General features: G+C 42.2%; 3 protein-coding genes across 5 annotated transcripts in view; 1 reads left to right on the plus strand and 2 right to left on the minus strand.

Moving 5' to 3' along the window:
* Nucleotides 1-22005, minus strand: part of NACA (nascent polypeptide associated complex subunit alpha) — a 94196-nt gene that overhangs the window by 29131 nt on the left and 43060 nt on the right. The gene's annotated exons all lie outside the window — the stretch shown is intronic.
* Nucleotides 64-15363, minus strand: PRIM1 (DNA primase subunit 1). Its single transcript, XM_063293738.1, has 12 exons — nucleotides 15189-15363; nucleotides 13809-13966; nucleotides 12251-12357; nucleotides 11304-11377; nucleotides 9282-9418; nucleotides 7409-7470; nucleotides 6237-6346; nucleotides 4770-4846; nucleotides 3917-4037; nucleotides 1867-1936; nucleotides 1380-1471; nucleotides 64-195 (listed from the first exon to the last, which is right to left on the minus strand). Exons 1-12 carry the CDS (start codon nucleotides 15289-15291, stop codon nucleotides 65-67), a joined length of 1242 nt encoding a protein of 413 aa, XP_063149808.1. The 5' UTR covers nucleotides 15292-15363; the 3' UTR covers nucleotide 64.
* Nucleotides 17782-21712, plus strand: HSD17B6 (hydroxysteroid 17-beta dehydrogenase 6). The gene is made up of 4 exons (XM_063293735.1): nucleotides 17782-18486; nucleotides 18905-19163; nucleotides 19783-19946; nucleotides 20873-21712. The coding sequence occupies exons 1-4, from the start codon at nucleotides 18174-18176 to the stop codon at nucleotides 21091-21093; spliced, it is 957 nt and encodes a 318-aa protein (XP_063149805.1). The 5' UTR covers nucleotides 17782-18173; the 3' UTR covers nucleotides 21094-21712.

The following is a 22005-nucleotide window of genomic DNA, read 5'->3' on the forward strand; positions in this document are numbered from 1 at the left end:
TGTCAATTTATATATCCCTATCACAACCCTGATGCTACTGAAACCATCTGGAGGGGGGGGGGAGTTAACATCCTTCTGACTCAAGCAAGCCCTTACCGTTACCTTTCAGACGTTGTCCTTTGTAAGATTTCTCCATTTCTTCCACGAACTGTTCAAAGACTTTCACGTACGGAGCGAGACTGGTTTTCTTATAATCTACTTTTTTAAAAAAAGGGGGGAGACAAAAGACTCACCTTATTTTATTTTCAATTCTTTTAAACCTCATCTATTTAAGCAGACCAATGGATGGCTCTGCTTGCTCCATTCAGTGTAAAAAGATTAACCTCATTCCCAGATCAGATACTTTATGCGTACCTGGTTTGACCCCTCGGGTGTGCAGGCTTTAATCCTGATTGTGTGCCTGTTGCATTTTTCTATTTGTAAACATTCCAGAAATCTGATCTCTGTTCCATCTCAAGAAACCATCTGCCTTGCTATGCTGCTTATTACTATTACTATTTCATTTTTATACTGCCTTATTACCATGCCCCTCAAAGAGTTCACAAAATAAAGAGACTGGAAATGGCGAGGTGATAAGCCTTTGCATCTGTCTGAGAATTACAGTCATCCTTACTTCTGTTAACCTGAAAAAAATCCCTGATTTTTTTGTAGAAACAACTTATGAGTTGTTTCTACAAGAAAAACAAGTGGGATTCCCTTCATCAAATGTCTACCCTTTACTCTTCCCAGAAAAGCAAACTTCTTTTCTTCACACAAGGAATGCTTGCTTCCCCTTCAATCCAACATCTGGATACACAGGAGAGGAAACCGACCATGGTATTCCTTATACCGAATCAAGGGTGGGTGCCCCTGGACCTCCTGCTCTTCTTTTTTTGCAGTGAAACTGCACTGCTGATACTCAGCCGCTAATCACCAAATAATGACAGCATGATGTTCTACCAGCTTGGGGCAGGAGAAAGGAAGTGCGTTAAAACCCAAGTAGGCTTGATGCACTTAAAAAGCTTGGCTTTATTTGCTCCTTATGCAGAGGGGAAAACCATCTAAAAATCACAGTTCCAATGACATACGGTATTATCAATAATTTGCTGATTGGAGCCCTTGGCAATCTGAAAATAAATTTAGTAAGTGCTGCAGTTTGCTTCAAAAAGCTCTGCACTAAAAGCATCTCCAGACTGCAATTTTGCAGGGTCTATGATTTATTTTATACAGCGGTGTAAAATAAGACAAATGAGGTACAACTGCAGAATTTAGTGGGACCAATGCAGCATCTCGACCTGTTCCTCCCCATGTGTACCCATGCATCATTGTCCCCAGTGACAACAGAACAGGACTGCAGTTGGCTGAAGATTTGTCTGGCTGTCTTCCACTACAGTACTCACCTCTGCTTTTACGAGAGCTTTCCTGCGGGCCTTCAGTTTCCTTTCCATTCCCTTCACCTTTCCCAATCATATCCAGCTCATGACAGAGGTGGCTAAGGAATAGAGCAAAAACACTGGAAATCCCACAGAATTTGGCCAGCCTGAATTGATCATGATTATTTCATTCTGAGTTTGGGTCCAGTGAATTGACAATTTCTGCAGTAGAGGTGATCAGACTGTTCTTGATTTGTGTTTGAAGAGACTGGCTGGGCACACCTATCACAATAAGTGATACTGTGCTGGGTTTTATGTTGCTTGAACCACTGAGCAAACTTAGCCACTGTGATGTGTAAACCAGAGGTATGGTTTAATCCAGCCAACTGATTATTCAACAAACTGTGGATAAGGAAACCATAGCTTAATGTGTGATGTGTGAACCTAGGCACTATACAATTCCTACATCTTCTAGATGCAAATTTGTTATTGCCCCCAGTGAGATGACCCATACCTTACAGTGGGAACAGCAAATGGATCGAAGTCATCCAATTTCTTCAGGTCAATTGGAACTGAAATGCGTCCTGAAAGAGGACAAAAGCAGCATCACTACAGCTCCCCTTAAAGGCTACTGGTGGGAAGCAAAAAAGCCTGCAGCAAGGGACTGTTTCTGAACAGTTCCATGGACTGGTCAAATCTCCACATGGAAACTTCTCTAGAACTTGGAAAGCTGGCCATACTTTCAGTATCCTTGGTGTCTAAATGTCTCTATTTTCCTGCCACAGGTATTCAAAGTAAACCCTGGGCATCAGTGGGGAGAAGGCAGGACTCCACAACCCTTTCCTATTAATACAAGAAGATGACTCGTCGAGTCTTCCGTGTTGGAGACAGCATTAGAATTAGTTATAATTGGAAAATGTAATAGTATCAAATTTAAAAAAAACACATGACCTTTGATCTCTGTCTTTCACTGAAGATTCCCTGCCTATTAATCCATCTTTTCAATCAATTTAGAACCTAGTAATTAAGAGAGCAATCTTGGCCTTTGGAGCTTTTTCCGGTAGTGTCACAGTACCACTTGCTTATAAAAAAGGATTTCAAGGACATGTGAAGCTTAAAACTACCCAAACCAAAATCCCCTGGTTTCTCCAAAATGCTCCCAGAAAGGTGAAAAACATTCCACTTTGGCTTGGTCAATGGGAGGGAATATACTTAAAAGGCCAGACCTAGAAATGAGGGGAATGAGATGGGGAGATCGGAAAATCTGCCTTATTTTCTGCTTTTGGTGGTACAAGTTAACAAAACTTAATAAGTGGCTAGCAGTAAGATTGCTCTGTAACTCTATTGCTCCACTAAGAATTCCAGCTCTGTTCCTTATCATGAATAAATCTGTCTCCTCATCCAGACAAATAATTGAACTATCAGGCATATGGAGACATTGGTAGCAGCTGTACTTGAAGGATGGTTGGAGGTGATATTTTAATATTGTACTATACCCAAAGCACAAGCTAAAGCATCACTCCAGAGCATTTTGGGAAACTCAAAACAGCAGCTCCAAGATCTAGCCTCTTAACATCAAAGAGCCAAAACGTGCTTAAGCCCATGGATTCTGACTGCTCTTCCTAAGATGACATGCTAATATTAGGACTTACTAAATGCCTAATAGGATTCTCACTTTAAAGTATTGTTTTATATTTATTAAAACTCATGAACCCCCACACAGACAGCTTGCCCATTCTATAGTTATCATTATATCTTATCATATATGCAGGACCATAGACAATTTTTCCACAAAATGGCACTTTTAGGTATCAAACCACATTTGATTATTTCAGCATTATTTCTTCCAACTGCTCATGACTGAAAACACAAACAGGGAAATGAACATTTCAGAAGTAGCAGAAGGAATAACCGGTACGTTGGACAAAGCAATATATTGCTACTAATGATGCTTAAATCCTCCCTGTTTTCTGTGCTCAGGATTGCATAGATAGCATTACCTTATTTTATCTTCCAATAAGCCTAAAAGTAAGCCAGGCTGAGAGAGAACTTGCAGAGATGGCTAAATTGACTTTTTGATTAGAGAAAAGACAGTATCTACATTTATGGCTAACTGGAAACCCCTTAACAGACTTTTTGCATGAAATAGAAAAAAATGCACTTATGACTTATGGATGACTTGATTAGGAAAAAAAAAGACAATAGAAAAAAGTGAGCTTTTTTTGTAATCATAATGTAAGAGATAACTTTGAAATCACACTTATATTTGCTACATAGGAAATCAGAAGCTTTTTCTATTTATCTTCTCTTTTTGCACTTTTGTCTTTTTCTTTGGTTTCTTTATTCTGTATTAGTTTGTGTTAGTTTTTATGTTCTCTCTAAAACTTTCAATAACATTTATTAAAAACAAAACAAAACAAGAGGCTCCGTATCAAGCAGTGATCTTCATGGGCAAAATTAATTCCCTGAATATCCACATCCAGCTTCAACATTCCCTGTCATTATATGCCCCTACTGGATTCCCATCGAAAGGAAATACGCAGGAGAATGGATCAGCAACTGACCTGTCTTTGGGTGGACGCTAAAAGGACTCTTCAACAAATGATTGATGCCTTTGCTAACATTCATATCCAGGCGGGGAAAGCAGTACTGCAGCATAATCTCCCTTTCAGTGTGGACCATTTTCTTCAGAATGAGAGAGAGAGAAAGGGGTTAATGCAGAGGAAACTGCCCTAGATCAAGACACCGCCTGGTCTAGCTAACTCAGTAATGCCCAGGCAAACCAGCTTGCTGCCTTTCTAGGAACTCAAGTCTGAGTCTTTCTCGTCTCATCTGCCTGGAGACCCTGCAGACTGAACCTTTTGTGTTTTGCATACCAAGCAACAACTTCCTGTACTAGGACATATAATAATAATTTTACCTATTTATACATCATCATCATTTATTAAATTTATATACTGCCCGACTCCCAATGACTCTTCTCCAATCACCTTTTGTAATTCAGCAGCCAAAAGGCTTTCTGAATAACTGCAGCTCCCTCTTCAGGTGCCCCATTTTCAATAAACTACAAATAAACTTAGCAGTTTTATGGTAGAAGAGAGTGGAGTAGGAAGGGAGAATCAGCATTCCAAAAACAGAAAATGTAAGTTTTTCTTCTGAATATGCCAACTTTGTTTTACCTACTCTCATTTTATCTTCACTTATTGGTTTCCAAAGGCCCACATGTGCCCCTTGACTCAAAAAGTCTGCACCCAAAATCCAGGGCACCTTCACAAGGCAGAAGCACCACGGTTTAATAGCAAAGCATTCCCTGGTCTTGAGTTACTGGCCTTTTCAGCACTACAACTAAAGTTGGAGTTTCACCTATTAACAAAGCTCTACCCCCACTGTCAATTAAGTATATACTGTTTTCCTCACCTTTTTTTGCAGAACTTCCCAGCGCTGTACTGAATTGGTCTTTTTACAGAATTCCATCCGAAGAAAATCTCGATCTGGTGGCAGAATTGCTAAGGACTTTCAAGGTTAGGCTCTGAAGCAAAATAGCTAATGTGTGCCCTCCCCCAGAGGAACAGCTCTGCCTTCTTTCAAAAAGACCCACACGTAAGTCTTCCGTGCTTTAGGTAGGTCAGATGTGCCCACTTCAGAAGCCAATTGGTTTTCTCTAATTGGTCAGTTATCAGGACAAGACGATGCATGTCAGGTGTCCTTCGGATATGACCGTGACATGCTCGTTCCAACACCCCTCTAGCGGACGTGCAAATACTTCCACCTAAGCAGAACCTGCCTGCAAGTGCAGTAAGATTCCTCACTGCAGACCACCACGCTGTAAGTGTGGAGATTATTTCTTCACTTTAAGAGGATGGGCTGCTCACTGATCCTTGAGTTTTTGGCTAAACAGACAAAGGTCGTGCTTAAACAGGTCTCATGATGCATCTGGATCCTCATGCCCATTTCCATGGGACTTCCTTGCAGTTACCTCCCCTTTGAACTGATGCTTTAAACTGTACAGAAACCTTCTCTACTTGTGTTACTGAAGAACAAGATGGGAAGAATAAGGCAGAGTGCTGAGGTGGCAGAACAGACTGTGCTATTTCCTGTGCAAGTGGGTATGTCTCATTTTGGAGCAGCCCCCCTGGAAAAACTCTCTTCAGGAAGAAAATTCAACCAGCAGGAAAAGGACAGGCCTGATTATTCCTGACCCTTTCTATTTGAACATTCTGTTCTACTGCCACAAATAATTTGGGAAAAGGTTATCTTAGGAGCTGATTCCTTCTAGGACACGGGTAGGGAACCATCAGTCCCCCAGTCGTCGCCAAAATACAATTCCCAGCATCTCTCACCACTGGCTATGCCAGCTTGCGGCTGCTGGGAGTTGTAGTTCGTCATATGGAAGGTAACAGGTTTCCCGACCTATTGCAACTGAACCTTTGTCTATCCTCTTTTCAAGCACTGATGAGTTCTCACTATGCATCCTCCTTCCATCTTAACCTTCCCTGCTGCCTCTCAGAAATGATGTCACAACCAACCTGGCATTATCTATTTGGGGGAGGGGGAGGAGGAGGAGGAGAAGTAGCAGCCCAAGAAGCTTGCTTTGTCCTGCCTGGCCTGCCGGAAAGAAGCCTTGGCCAGGGATTAATAGTTAATGGGTTCTGTGTTGATGAGGATTTTTTGAGGAAGTGGGGGTTTATTACACTCTGTTAGAAATCATTCTACTTCCTGGTTACTGCAGCAACCCAGATGCTGGTCTGTAGATATCTGGGTTACGTTTTACCCATTGTCTTGACTGTTTACGGGTAGTGCGGCCAGATGGTCATACAAAACTGCTGTTTGCCTATTTTTCTACAACCTGTACTCCTTAGGTCTTTCACTGTCCCAAAAAGATATCCTCTGGAATCAAAGCTAACACTTTTTCACACTTGTCTTTATCCCCCAGTATGTCCTGACCAACGAGAGCATATTCCTTGAAGTAACGTGTCACCACATCCAATGAGGCTCTGAAAAAGAAGAGAGGAGACCATCAAAGAGGCAAATGGCTCCTGAATGTTTTAAGACTTTGTAAGAGAGGGAACTTCAGGCAGATGCAACTTTCTCATGCAGAGAAAAACAAAACAGCTTCCGCTGAAATCCCCTCATTAGCGTTTAGTCTGCTCCTGCTTGAAACTGGAGACTTTATAGCATTTCAGGGTCTACAGAGTAGCATGGCCTCTCTACAGCAAAACGGCCTTCAGATATGAGGGCGAGAAGGCATGGAAAGAGCAAGACTTCCTTCTGCAGATTTTGCCAGTATGCTAAGCACTTCTTTCAGGGCCTGCGTGCATATGCAATGAAGTGACGTAAGTAGTGCTAAACAGTACATATGATCTGAAAATCCAAAATGTAAGTCTAAGGGGAAGGGCTAGTTTCTTCATCTCAGCACTGGGAAAATTAGAAGATTTTAACCAGCACATTCATATCCTTGCCTGGAGACCTGTATCGACCTGCTCATTCAAATCAGGGTTATCATCAGGACAGCATTAAGTCAGTCACCCTTTTTGGTTACTAGGAATAGCCAACAAACTTTCCTGTGGTTAAAGACTTCAGAATCTACCCTAAGCTTTGTCAGTGCTTCCTCTAGAAAGCAGAAGCTGAGTCGGAAAACAGACCGCCGCAGTAGGTGGTCTGTTCTTTAGCCACATCAAGAATCGCGCCTGTCCTTCTTCATGCAGCCACAATGCAGTTCTTTCTTTCTTTCTATTTATTTATTCGGTTTGATGCCACTGGACTCCAAACAAGACTAAGCTCCTGCTTAGGCCACACTTCCTTATCCCTTAGTGACTCTCGGTTCAGTTCAAAACTGCTTCAGCCTGGAGTGGGGCATCAACAGCCTCTCAGCATTCTTGAACAATACCAGGTATCATTGCCCCAACAGAGGAAGTTGTAATTCACCCACATCTGGAAGGCTTGTGGCTCCCCACTCCTAGTGTCGTTAAATAGCTTTTAATTGGAAGCTGGAAGGCACAAAGTTCCACTTCATAGCACTTGCACACGACGCAAACCCAAACGTTACGTTAACTGACCTGATGAAAGGGTGAACGTGGTTATCCGAAAGGGTCACCTTCTTGATGGTTCCTTCACCACCCTAGAAATGTTGGAGGAGCAAGGTTAGAGCCTGTTTATGCCTGCCTTCCTCTCCTTTGGAGGTGAGACTCTCAACGGCTCTTCTGGCTACGCATGTCACAGAATTGGGACACCGTGCTGAATCTTCTGCCTCACTTGCCTCTCTTCCCAACATTTCAGTTGCCCCTCCTGGCACCACCAACCTAGTCCAGCATCAGGATCAACATTAAAAAACCTTCACACTGGCCTGGAGGAAGAGCTGAGGGTAAACTTCAGCCAGCCAGCATTTCCTTAGTTTGGAAACTGATTCCTGAATAGAGAGAACACATTGAACGGACTCATATTGCTTCCCCCTAGGAAGATCAAGAAACGGCAGCCCCAGGCACCAGATTAACAATGATCAATGCACTTAATTATTTGCTGGTGGGGTGAGTAGTACTGGAAGCATCTGTTGGAGTCCTGTACCTTTAACAGGGACAGGGAAGACGAAATATTTAAAATGCATCCTTTCTGATTTGTGCAAGTGCTGAGAATGCCCTGCTCCGCCCCATTATTGAAAATACTGGAGCTTCATCTTCCTGAGCATCTGGTCAGCCTGACAGGGCACGCAACTGCCTTTCATTTAAAGGGTAGCACTAAGAGCTAAGCAAACTGTGTTTTGCACTGAGAAATCTAAACAACCTATGCAGGGAGTGGGAGCAAACAGGAAAGACCTACATTGGTTCCTGAACATGGAGAGCACACTGAACTGGTTCATACATTGTGCTAAGCCTTGATTCGTTGAATAAACTGGCCGGAGTCACACACTGCCCTGTATAGAACTATACCAGTGGTTTCCAAACTAGACTTGGCTAGATTCACACTGTGCTAAGGCAAAACTAAACAAACCACATTGGCCTAGCACGTTCCGTGCTATTTCTCTATGTCTTGGAGGGGGGGGGGAGAAAAAAAGGCTTACACGACAGCCGTATAAGCAAGCACCCAAGCTGTGCAACTGCGCTCACACAGGCAGCTGCTTCGCAATCTTATCGCCCCTTCTCGAGGTTCTCGCATTTTCTATTGACTTTTTATTGTTCTGCCAACGCCCCAGGATTTCAAGAGGTCATTTCTGGCTCCATTTTACTGATTCTCTGCTTCTCCCTTTGAACAACCGAAGAGGCAGAAAACCTCTCCTTGGATGATTTCCATCCTAAGCAGCTGTGATAGGAACACCAGCCAACGCGTGCCTTATTGCAGCAGGCAATTATGTTGCAACGTTGCTATCTTAAGAATTCTCTTCTCTCGTTTTCTCTCCTCTCCCACTTTTTGTGCGCTTTCTTTTCAGTTTGAAAGAGTGAGGACAGGAAGTGCATGGTTTTCGCAGCTCCACGATCCACTCTGGGAATCTTTGTGGCTGAACAGTGGATTAAAAATAACGTAAGGAAAGCCATGGCATTTCCACTCGCTGTCTTTTCTCTTTCCAGATGCACACCCTGATATAACAGCATGTTACCAAGATTATACTCACAGGTGATGAATTCCCCTACCCTTTCAGCAAGGAAAACCTACCTAGTTCCCTCTGTAAATGGTGGATGGGTAATCTGGGCCCCAAAGCCACAGGTAGCTCCCAGGCTGCTGTTCCGTGCCTCCTGGCACCCACTCTATTTGCACTGACAAAAATTGGTGCCAGTCGGAAATCGACAGTGCAGATGGTAAAACCTGCCACTTCAGAGCCGGGGAACTGACTTTCTGAGCTGGGGAGGTTTTGCCCCGCCCCGCCCCAGTGCAGATCTCACTGCCAGGGTCAGCCACGCTCTGTGCCAAGAGGACGTCCCCCTGGCTACAGGGTCACACCTTGACCAGGAAGAGATATTCCACCACTGCAGAGCGGAGAGTCGAAGACCACTTCCTGACGGGATCGTCACACGCCCAGCAGTGGACCCCTCTGCGCCCTGAGTACACCCACAGTCTATGCTGAATGCCAAAGTCCTCTGCAGGGGCAGAAGAAAAGCAAAAAACACACCATTTAGGTTACCAAAGGAAAAATTCAATCAAAACTTAAGAGCTATAAACATTTACTGTACATCTATTTTGTTCAGTACAATCTGTGAATTTGTAAACTATGACTTATGATGGGATGAGTTGCATAGCCCGACAATTATGGCTTATTCATGGTTACAACCATGGCTTAGTGCAGCGTATAAGAGCAGGTCAAGGAAAACAGCGGCTGGCTTACAACGACAGCAACGAGGCTGTATCTCTGGCCCAAAACAATGCTGGATTCCTAATAGCAGAAATGAACACAAATGCTAGCAGCCGGCTTACCATTTATTTACAGCCTGTCTGATTTTGTATATTGCTGCAACATTTTACTGTGTATTTTATCTTCTGTTTTAATTGTCTGAGTTTTATTATAAACTGCTGCAAGATTTTTTTTAAAAATGGGAAGCAGTAGAAAAATGCCTGAATAAATAAAATTAAGACTCAGTATTAATGATGATTACCAGACCACTAAATATGGCTATCTAAAAGAATACCTGCTTTGTTCTCTGCTGTGAAACCTGTGAGGAGAGTCAATGGGAGGACACTACACAGCTCTTTATAAATCTGAAAGGTAGCAGCACCTAACTGACTCTGGCTGAACCTGAAAACCTAAGCAGAGTTGGACCTTATTAGTACTTGGATGGGAGGCCACCAGGAAATCCTGCAACTAATCTGGGAAGACAAAATAGTCCTAGAAGGTGGCAATGAAATATTGTTGCCAAGCGAATTATGTACACTGACATTTTCACATAGTCACCACTCAAAAACAGGCAGAAGCATTTTCCTTCAGATGGGAGCTAAGATTATATGATCTGAAGGATACAACAGCTGAGAACTGCAAAGAAAACTCAGGGAACACACCAAACTGAAGACTACTTGGCACATGTCTACTAAACTAAAGAGGAATGGACCCATCCATCTTTCCTATTGTAAAGCGATAGATTAGGTCAACCCTACTCAACCTGGTGCACTCCAGATATTTTAGGCCTTCTCCAATATTCTCCAGCCAGCATGACTACAGAAGCTGAAATCCCACAGTTCCAAAGAGTGCCAACCTAGGGAAACGCAGATTAGCCACTCTCCAAGAACATCATGCCAGTTCATGATGACTCTGATGGCCATGAGCCAAAACCTATTCTTACTTATTTTATTTACTTATACTTCAAATTTCATCACCGCCCATCTCACATGAAGCGACTCTTCCTTTCTCATATATAATGGGCATGTAACTTTCTATAGGTTTCTCCTAAAATTGTGCAGGACCAAGATTAAGGAGTGGGAGGCTAGGAATAAATTAACCTTGATCTAATTTTACAATAGATTAAAGAAACACAGTTCATCAGATTACTCCCCTTGCAGTTAATAATTTTCCTACCATATTAAAAATTGCACTTGGACAGTAACATGTTTTGGAGGGATGTCTGGGGGAGACCAGGTCATCCATTGCTGCAATACGTAAGGGGACGATAGTACCAGTATACTTTATTGATTAGTCAATTGACTGTATCAAAGTAAGTGAACTATAGAGCGTAGCATCTGTGCATCCATCAATAATCTCCGACGTTTCCATGACTCACCATTGATGTCAACTTGCAGCATGGAACACAGTTTAAAATGTTTACCATAGATATATTTAATTTTCCCCATCTTCTCTCTTTAGGATGGGAATTTCTTGAGACAAAGACACATCTTCTTTTTTCCTTAGGCTAAGCACCTTCAGCAAACAAGAGAGCTGAAGAAATCAAATAATTTCTGAAATACTTCTAGGCTTCCCATAGGCAGGCATGCTCTAACTTTGGTACCATAGTGGTTAGATGGCTATAAGTCACTTACCTACGAGGGTTCGGTCTATGATGTGGATGGCCATTGTCATGAGAGTCCAGCACTTGGAGCAGATTTCTGCAGAGCTGAAGAAGATAAGATGATTCCTAGTTGTGTCATAAAGGGAACTTCCAAGATCATGTAAACATTACAGACAGTACAGTCTTGAATTCTCCTCCAGCCTGTCAGTATGGCCCATGTTGAGGATGGGATTTGCAGTGCCACGTTATAGTTTAGGCAATTCATGCTATACTGTTAGGCACGCTTACCTACAAGTGCACTAATTAGAACGAGCTTTATTTCCAAGTACGCATGCACTGGTTTGGGTTGCATATGTTGCTTAAAACATGTTGCTTAAAAAAAAAAAAGAAAAGCAGAAAAAGAATGTCTTCACACAAATTCCAATTAATCACAGCATTACGATTTTTTTGGAATTACAGACAAATACTTCCATTATTTTCAAGCTGCCTTGGACAATGTGGGGCAGAATTGTTACCTTGAGATTTTAAAAATAAACACGGATAAACGTAGCTGGGGATGAGAACGCTCTGTTCAGAACGGGAAGATCTGAGATTCCTAGGTGCTACTGGCAATACAGGCAGTCATTTTTATCTTGCCCTCTGGAAATCTTCCCTGTGTGTTATCATAAAATTAAAATAAATCATAAAATTTGGAATCAGATACATCAATCCCTTTTAGGTTTGCTTGAAAATAAGGCCCATTATGTGCAGTGGGGCCTACTTTTGAGAAGTATTTACAAGACTGTGGCCCAGAGGACTCTTTACTGTTCAGAGAACCAACCTTCTTGTAGCTCAGAGGAATAGACACTTTGCTAGGAAGGGCCATTTCAAAGATCTGTAGACCCAAGTACAGTACATCACACTCTTTGTGTACAACACTCTCCCCATTACAAACTGGCTAATGAATATCAAATCATTATCTCCAAAAAGCAAAGGTACCTGCAGCATTGCCTAACATCATCATAATCTGTCAGGTCTATATCAAACACCAGTTCTTTCTCCTGGGCTTGAAAAGCACCCATGTGCACAGTGTTATGCTGGATAGGCTGCAAAGAAGCAACTAGAATTAGCTCAAGTAATAGCGTCTTACTGTAATTTATAATCTAAATGTCACTGCTTCGTAACACTTCAGGCTTCTGCAACTTTTTGTCAAATAATGCTTGGCCACTGGTATGCTCTCAAGTCATTTTTAGCCACTCAAATAGCAAATCTCAGAGGAAAGGCTTGAGGTCTGGATAGGCAGCATTCAGGAATGGCTGCAAGGTTTTTTCAGAGCCATTGGCTCATTGGATAGCAGTTGTTTGAGAAAACTGTTCCCTCCAACTGAAATAGAGGAATAAATTGTCATAAGGAATGATAAATATTGCAAGATTACACATGATAGCTGCAAAGCCTTTTCTAAATTCTTGTATTAAGATTATAAAAGTTTAATTAGGGGACTATCAAATGCCTGCATTCTCTGTGTCCTAATAGATTTGTAAGTTATACACACACAGCTGTTCTGGCAACACACAGGGACAGCGTTCATCTTTTAATCACCACAGATTTAACATATTAGTAACGTCAACAAAGGAAGTAAAAGGCAAGAACTGTAAGGTTAATTCTGTGGTTTGTTCTGGTTTAGCATTATGTTCAAATGGGCTTCCTGAATGGCTTACTTTAGGATAGTAAATCACAGTTTATTGCTGGCTACTAATACAACTGTGGTTTAATGTGATGAACTCATTATGGTAGTTTTTGATTTTCTGATTTGTCTTGATCCATCCAAATCTCAAAATAATCCATAAGAAGTACAAGAGTGGAGCAAAAATAAAGCCAGAATTGGTTAAACAAGCATTGCTACACCAAGACTTAATGTGATGCTTGAATATAACAAAGAAATCTGTCAGAAACACCATATATTGTATACTCATTATAAAGCCATCCGCAGATAAGCCAGCTCTCAAAATTTTCTTAAGTTTAATTTTCACAATTGGCTTATCCACAGATGGCACATTTTTCATGGTATTTGCTCTCTGAGTGAGATGGGTGGTGACTAAATTTGATAAATAAATAAATAACAAAATTTTGGTTAAAAATTCGAGGGTCTGCTTATCCGCAGATGGGCTTATCTGGGAGTACATACAGTATGTACCGGTACTTTTAAAAAGCTGAGGGACAAACCTACCATATATAATAATGGATAAGACATCTGTGGATAAGCCAAACCCAAGTGTTTGGGTGTATTTTGGCACCTAAAATTCTTAGCTTATCTGCGAGAATATATGGTAGTTTCAAAATAGTACTGATAGCACCTGAGGAACAGACAAAGTCTGTTGGTGTTAAATATCCTTTACAGACCATCAATAACTCTATTGTGCAACAACAGCCTTCCTTAAATGCTACCCTTCAGATACACTGGGATGCTCTAGGGACTTCTGGGAGTCATAGTCTGAATAGATTTTGTAGGCATCAGGCTGACGACTGTTTTGTATCAGACTAGTATTCCATTCCATACCTTGTGTGAATACACGGCTCCAATGTCAATTTTATATGGACATGTGTTTTGGATCTCTTTCTCCAATTCCTGTGGAGAGTTGAAAGACTGGTACCGCACATAGATATCATCATGGAGTGTGAATGAGAACTCCCGTCGCTGAAAATAGTTCTTTGACACTACAAAAGGAAAACAAACACTCCCATCTTGGTTTCATGGTAGAACATAATAGAGTTCTTGCTTACATCTCAGTTCTTCCACAAATCCATGAGATGGTGAGTCACTAAGCATGAGACTGACTACATCAAACCTTCTTTAGAGGGCTGTTTTAAGAATACAGGCCAATACATATGAAGCATAGCGAATGCTCTGAAAAATGCTATGTATCTTAATTATCCCAGGTTAGCCCTTTGAGATTGGCCAAGTCAGGAAACAGACTCTACAGGAAATACTAGAACTCTACGTTACTGATATACCTGTAGACTATAATAACAGAACCTTGAAATCCTGACAGCGCTTACACCAAAGAGTCCAGTGGGGCAAGTTTCTTTCTCATGCTTTCTTATTGTTCAGACCGAGCTCACATTTTGTTAATGGTCTCCGTATATCTTCTCCAAAGTCATCTCTGTACTCCTCTACATGCTGGCTGATAATGATAAAGAAGGCACACTGGAAAAGCTGTATTACAGTAGAGGAGAACTGATCATACCTGTACTTTAAACTCAGCTGAGAGACCAGATTGTTTGGGTTCCTGTTTCTGAGTTGCTTCCAATCCAGCCTTACAACTTTTCAAAGTTACAAAAACCCTTGTAAAACGCTTTACAATTGCTGACCAACTTTGCTTCCCCCTCACATTTGATTTTTCTTTTGCAGCATATGCGTTTAAATGTTCTTCCTAAATAGTGTCTGTAAAATCCAGCTTAAATGGCATGCCTTTCTATCTGGTGTGCATCCAGTACCTGGTAGTCAAAAGATACAGTGCCTCCAAATCTGGAGGATACTTCGTTCCTGCTTCATGACTCAATTTAAGTATTTTGGAAAAAGCCACCAGCATATCTTGCAGTACTGAATTCATCCACCGTGTAAAGAAATCTGGTCTGTACTTGTTGCAAAACACCCTCATTCCTAGACCCACTAGCCTGCTGCTCCAACATCAACGCCCATGTCCCCATCCTTACCATAAAAGATGACAAAAAGAGTATTAATGCCCCTTGGCCTTCCTAAACCTCGAGCCCTAAAGCTCCTCCCTCCCAATCTCACAGCAGTAGCCGAATTCTGCCCATGCACAGAGGCTCGCGTGCTCCAAGCGGTCGAGCAGCTTCCCGCGGACCTTCCCTTTGGCTCCTCCTCCGCCTCGCACGCCCTCCCATGGGGTCCCGAAGCGCCTCGCCCCTTCCTCACCGTCGCCGTAGCGCAGCCACCGGCCGTAAAGGCCGAAGGGGAAGAGGCGGCGGTAATAAAGGCGCAGCAAGTCAGGCAAGGAGCCGGGATCGAAACCTGCCATGGTCACAGCGAGCGGGAGAGCGCGGGAGAAATTAGGCACCACCCCTTGCCGCTCCAGAGCCAATCCGAACGGCGGACGCCTGTCGTCACGGGACGTCTTGGTGCTTCTGGGAGTTGTGGTTCCAGAGAAAAGTCGGACGGGAGGAGCTTGCTGAGTGTAAAGTGGCCTCTGACGACCTCTAGTGGCTTCTTTTCCTTTTTTCCAGTGTTATCGTGGATTTTGCACGAGAGCTTATTTATTCATTTATACCCTGTCTACTTCAGCAAGTACGCAGATAGGTAGGGTAGCAATAAGTAAAATAAAGAACATGTTTAGATACACATACATTTATAGAAAAAGAAAAGATACACATTTATAGAAAAGGAACCGTGGTTTATTCGAGGACTTTAGAAATGTAGCCGGAAGGAAGAGTACGCGCAGGACCGCCGCACTTTCCTTCTATGTGTGACAGAGCCTCCCCAATGCCAGCATGATTTGCTGTATACTCTAGCTCAGCAGTCCCCAACCTTGGCAACTTTATGATGTCTGGACTTCAACTCCCGGAATTCCCCAGCCAGCATGGCTGGCTGGGGAATTCTGGGAGTTGAAATTCACTTATCTTAGCGTTGCCAAGTTTGAGAAATACCGCTCTAGCTGATCTCTACTCTGCCTTGATACAAGGCTGGCTGGCAGCACATGTTAAAGTGCAGTGATAGGTGGATTTTTTCTGGTGGGAAAATCATCCACCCATCCCTCTTCCCCTCCTTAAGCAATTCTGACAGAGAGAAATAAAATCACTGGCATTTTTTAAAAAAGACCTTTGCTGTATTCTATGGGCATTTTCCTGCTTGCACCTAATCACAGCACAAACATTCTCTGGCAACTTTTTTTTGCTTTGTCCCTCTGGCACTGCCTTCATCTCATTCCCAGCCAATGAGTGAGTCAGGCTGAAGTCATCCTAACCCAAATACCTTCAATGTTAGCTATTCTTGACTTAAGGATGATTGTTTTTGCACATGGTAACTGCAGCAAGATTATTATATGCACAAAGATGGAAAGACTTTTAAATTCCCACAATGGAGGAATGGTTGGTGAAGATAAAAAAAACCCCAAACTTGTGATATATGGATTTGATGATTAGAAAGAGTAGAATATGGAAAGAAGGGAATCATGATGTAAGCTTAGAGAGAGAGAGAATAAAACACAAGTGTGTTTATAACTGCTGTAAAGAAGATCAGAAGCCACTCCTTTATATCTTTTTCTTTTTTTCTTTTTTGTCCTTTTTCCATTTCTTTCCTACTTCCTTATCACTTTTTCTTTACTTACTTTTTTCTTTAAATCTGCATTGTTTGTACTTTGTAAAAAAGTCTTTAATGAAAATTAGTTTAAAAAATGTTAGCTATTCTTACAGTATGTAGATTAGACTATTGGCACAACAGGATTATTTTAATTTTAGTACTGAATGTAAATGAGTTGGTCATTGACCAAAGTAGATGATGATGATGATGATGATGATGACGACGACGACAACGACAACGACGACATTTGAATACCAGGTACCTGTTAAAGTGATGTTTTCCTCTTTTATTCTGCTACCACCCAAGTGAAGCCTCAAGGTGTGTATTAATTTGCTGAGCATTGTCCCACATTGCTTTGGAGAGAAGTTGAGGGATTGCAGTGACTTGAAACAAAAGCAGAATAGGGATTAGCAAGGGGTCAGCAAATCCTATGCAGGTATGGTTTTTTGCCAGCTCAAGGATGACTTAGCTATTGGGAAAGGTTCAAAGTCTGGTGGCAGATTGTTGAGGCTTTCTGCCAAAACTGGACTTTCAGAGCTACTGTACAATGAGGCAGCAGGGAAAACCAAACTGGCAAATTTCCATCCACATTGAAAAAGTACATGGGATTATGAAACTGGAAAGAATGAGTTGTGAAATGTACTACTGATGTAATTGGAATCTACTTAAGTAAGCTTAAGAACCAGGATGTAGAGTTTGATAGAGTAAAACAACTAGCCATAAAAAGGGTGACTTGTGCATTTTTGCTAAGTGCACAAATTCTGAAGTGTAAATTGTCTTTTTCTAACCCACCTTTCTACTCTAGCAAGCATTCAGGCCCCAGACAAAGTTTAAAAACAAAATAATATAAAAAGTTAAAAATATAGGTTAAATATAAAAATAAAATGAATACTAAAGTCATATAACAGTGAAAGTCAGATTGCAGAGATGCCTATTTACAGATCTCCTAAATACTGAGAAAGTGCTGGCCAAACACGGTTCTTGAGGAAGTCTGCTCCATGGCTTGGGAGCAATGCCAGAGAACCTCTCCAAGTGCCAGAGTGACATGTCTCTGACAGCGCAGTCATCTTCAAGGGGGTTATTTCTGCTGAGCTAAACATCCAGATTGGTATCAGGAGAGGCAGAGCATGGGGTGGTGTGTTTCTTCTTTAGCTACAACCTGCGCATTATGAAGATGGATAATAGTGAGATCTACACACCTACAAAAGTACCAAATTTCCTGACATGGGATGGTCGTTCATTTCTAGCAGGGAGACAGTGAAAATTCACCTCTAGAAATTTTTCAACCTTAACTGTGCTGGTTTATTCCAGCCAAAGTTAGAGAGACAGAATTGGCCTCACTGCTGAGGAGATAATTTGCTAAAGGAAAGGTGCAATGAACTGCTAAGCAGCTATAGTAAACATGACTTCATTAACTATTAATCCATGGTGTGTTTCTTAACCAGTTGGATGTTCCAGACAATTCTCCTGGAGATGCATTGCTGCCCATCAACATCAGAAGGACGGTAGATAGAAGAAATAAAACCAGGAAAATTGGCTTAAAAAAAAAAGAACAGGAAACCCAAGCACCCTAAATCTTGCCTTTCATTTTAATACACAGCAAGCATGTGGTTCTATCTGGCATTGGCAGTTCTGCTGTACTTTGTGATACGATACTATCGGGAAAGACAGGAAGTGGAGAACCTGACAGAGAAATACATCTTCATCACGGGCTGCGATTCTGGTTTTGGGAACCAGCTGGCCAGGCAGCTGGACACCCAGGGTCTGCGGGTGCTGGCCGCTTGCCTCACCCAGAAGGGAGCACAGCAACTGGAGAAACTCACATCTGATCGTTTGAAAACCACCCTGCTGGATGTCACCAGCAGCGAGAGCATTGAGGCAGCAACCGAGTGGGTGAAAGAATGTGTGGGGAATAAAGGTACAGTGGCTTAGTTGTAAACAGTCTTCTCAGTAAACTGGGACAGATTATAATTTGACTATGAAGTTCTCTGTATTTGTGCATGGGACATTTAATCCTTGATCAAGAGTTTATGTAGCTAGTGCTGGTTAAACCAATGTTCCTCCAAATTGAAAGCAGAGTGACGTGGCTGCCTTCCTAGGTGTGTTTTGGCTCTTGGTTGAATTTGTATTCAAGGAAATTTCCCCTTAGCCTACAAAACAAGCACACTAGACTTTTGAGAACTCCCAGTTAAACTAAAGGTATTGATATGACAGGGGAAAATAAATCTGCTTTTATATTAACTGATTCCTTCCCAGCTCTGCTCAGCCTGGGCCAGGTTTTCAGTCCCCCTTTTTCTTATGTAAAGTTTTGCATACTTGCTGTCTTTTCTCTGCAGGACTCTGGGGCTTGGTAAATAATGCTGGAATTGTGCACCCGGGATCCCCCAATGAATGGTTGACCAAAGACGATTATGTGAAAGTGCTGAACGTCAATCTAATTGGGCTGATCGATGTGACACTGCATATGTTGCCCTTGGTGAAGAAGGCCAGGGGAAGAGTGGTCAACATGTCCAGCATCATGGGTCGACTGAGTACCCTTGGAGGTGGCTACTGTCTCTCAAAGTATGGAGTGGAGGCTTTCTCTGACAGCCTCAGGTAAACTCATACCACTTCAACAGATGGCTGAAAAGGAGCAAATGTTTTCAAGTTCCTGGTCTAGATAAATCAGGAGGAGGAAAGTGGAACTCAATCAAGGGCTTTGCTAGCTGTTTCTATTATCACATCTGATATAACACAGGAAAAATGGGCCAAGTTAAACTTATTATTTGGTTAAACTGATGAGGAAAAGAGTTTATCCTCTGAAAACCAATCTGGTTTGAAAAGTTTAGCAATATATTTTATGTATTTATTTACTCATCTTTTGAACATATAACTTGTCTTTCCTCCAGGAACTTAAACTGGTATATGTAGTACCCCAATATTATCATCGTAATGACTCTATGAGATAGGCAAAGCTGAGAAAGATATAGTGGGTGGCTTTAGCTCAGTATCTGCTTGCCGAAATAGCAGAACGTCTGCCATTAAATCCCATGGAGAGAGCAATAATTTATTAGTACTCATTAATAATCAAGTGAAACAAAAGGTGGGAATTGCTTAAGTGGCAAAGAGAGCATTTCCAGGATTGACATGGAAATGGAATTTTCTCACAGACTGAAAACGATCAGATTTCTTGAAATCTCTCATGATCTGCTTTGAACCCATCATTTCTTTCTAGGCGTGAGATCCACCCATTTGGAGTGAAAGTAGCCATCATCGAGCCAGGCTACTTCCGCACGTCCATGACTGATATCCAAAACAACCTTGAGAGTGTGGAACAGCAATGGATCAAAGCCCCAGAAGAAGTCAGAGAAAGCTACGGCCAGCCTTATTTTGACAAGTGTGAGTCTTTAAGTGGTTTGCGGGGTAATTGGGAGAACTTTACCAGGGGGCAGAAGCTGGGAGGGACCATTGATTTGCTCAGCATCCACCATGGGGGTGATTGAAACCCCGCCCCTTTTGTCACATGCGTTGGAGTCCGTTTTTTGGACCTCCTGGTGAGTGTCACTGCTCAGCTGTATCAACTTCACTGATCTACGGCTGTCCTGTTTTCCACCAGTTCTGAAAGGATCTGCCCTGCCCACAGAATGGAAAGCAGTTGGCCCTTATTTTCCTGATATACAGTAGGTGTGCATGTAGGGGAAGAAGCAGGGGAATCCACCAATCAGGGGCCATGTTAACTCAGAGCTGGACAGAAGCCCTAGACTTCATGGTGGCCAAAGTAGGTGAATGGGTTGAAATCTGGAGGGGATTTCTCATACTGTCTTAATTTCCAGATGCTCTATAAGGCTGCAGTGGGGAGAATTCCTGTTGGCCAGTGGGTGAGGCAGCAATGCAGCCTGGGAGAGGCAGCCAAGAATGACTTGAATTGCTCAATGTCTTGACCCTTGTTGCTAAGGCAAGGCACAGCTGGATCACGCATGGGCTGGACTTTTGTCCTGGCCTGAAAGTCTTCTAAAACCCACTCCTGCTTTTCTATGCAGGGCTGTAGAAACAGAGCTCATGGAGCTTATCTGTGCTTTGATTTTTCTAATAACTCAGGGGAGAGGCTGACTTTTCCCATCTCAGAATCTTCTTCTGAGAGTGAGAGAAAACTGTGCATAGATTGACAGTAAAAGCGGTTATTGCTTCACTCATGTAGTAAGAGGGGAACTATTTTATTTCTTGACATTCTCTCTGGTATTTTGGATCATGCATCTCCATACTGACTTCCTTCCTTTCCCTCCTACCTGCACTCTCTCTCTCTCTCTCTCTCTCTCTCTCTTCAGTTTACAAGAAGTTCAAAGACACTCTTGCAACACATTGCTGCCCAGACCTCTACATGGTGACAGACTGCATGGCGCATGCTTTGATATCCAGGCACCCCCGTACACGCTATTCTGCCGGCTGGGATTCCCAGTTCATCTTCATTCCTATCTCTTACTTGCCCACTTCCATGATAGATTTTTTGCTGACTCGATCTTGGCCTAAACCTGCCCAGGCTTTGTAAAAGGAGTGAGAGGAAAGAGGTCTATGAATAGAAGTTCCAGCTGCCATGTTTTGTCAACACACACGCAGTGTGCCAATGCCAGGCTTTGCCCATTGTAAGAGTGCTTCCAGAGCAAGGGGACTTAGCTCTTCCAATCCAGTGACACTGAGGTCTGTCACATCTTCCTATTGACCAATCATTCACAAGACCGGTCTTCACCATTTGCAGATCCCCAGTGCTTTAAACATAGCGGCATCCATAGACATGTGTGTCTGGTCTGGAGCCTGCTGAGAATATCTTCAGGCAACTGTAGCTCTCACTTTCTCCATCCAAACTAGCCAAGGTCAGAGAATGCCAGCTAATCAATGTTTGAAGTTTGTCTTCTAATATTCAGTCCCTGAGATCCTGCCCCTGAGCTTCCAGTGGTCCATGAATTAACAAATATCCCTTTCTCCTTCCTTCACAAAAAAGAGAAACAGGTAAAATTTCTGGCATCTTTCCTTACACACAAATGCTGTCCATGTATTTCTGCATGTACATTTATATGGTTTGCAGAACATACGTTCTAATAGCCTGATATGAGAGTGGCTGCAAGGCAAGACTGATTGTTAAAAGTGCTAATAAACAACACTGAAAAGTATGTCTTTCCTGACTCTTTAAACCTTCTTATGCAATCCTATGTGTCTGTTCAAAGTACATCCCATCAAGTTCAGTAGGGCTTATTCCCAAATAAATAACTATAGGATTGCCACCTTTACTTGTATCTGTTACCATTACTTAATCAATGAATATATTCCTGAAAAAAGTATTTTCTTCTGTTTATCCTTCCAGCCATTTCCAGCTCCACTGCATTGCCTCATATTAGATTGCAAATACTTTATATAGAGATGGTGTGGCAGAGATGATACTGTACAAATACTTAGTAATACCTCA

This window comes from Candoia aspera, chromosome 2, assembly GCF_035149785.1.
Source record: "Candoia aspera isolate rCanAsp1 chromosome 2, rCanAsp1.hap2, whole genome shotgun sequence".
Lineage (NCBI taxonomy): Eukaryota > Metazoa > Chordata > Lepidosauria > Squamata > Boidae > Candoia > Candoia aspera.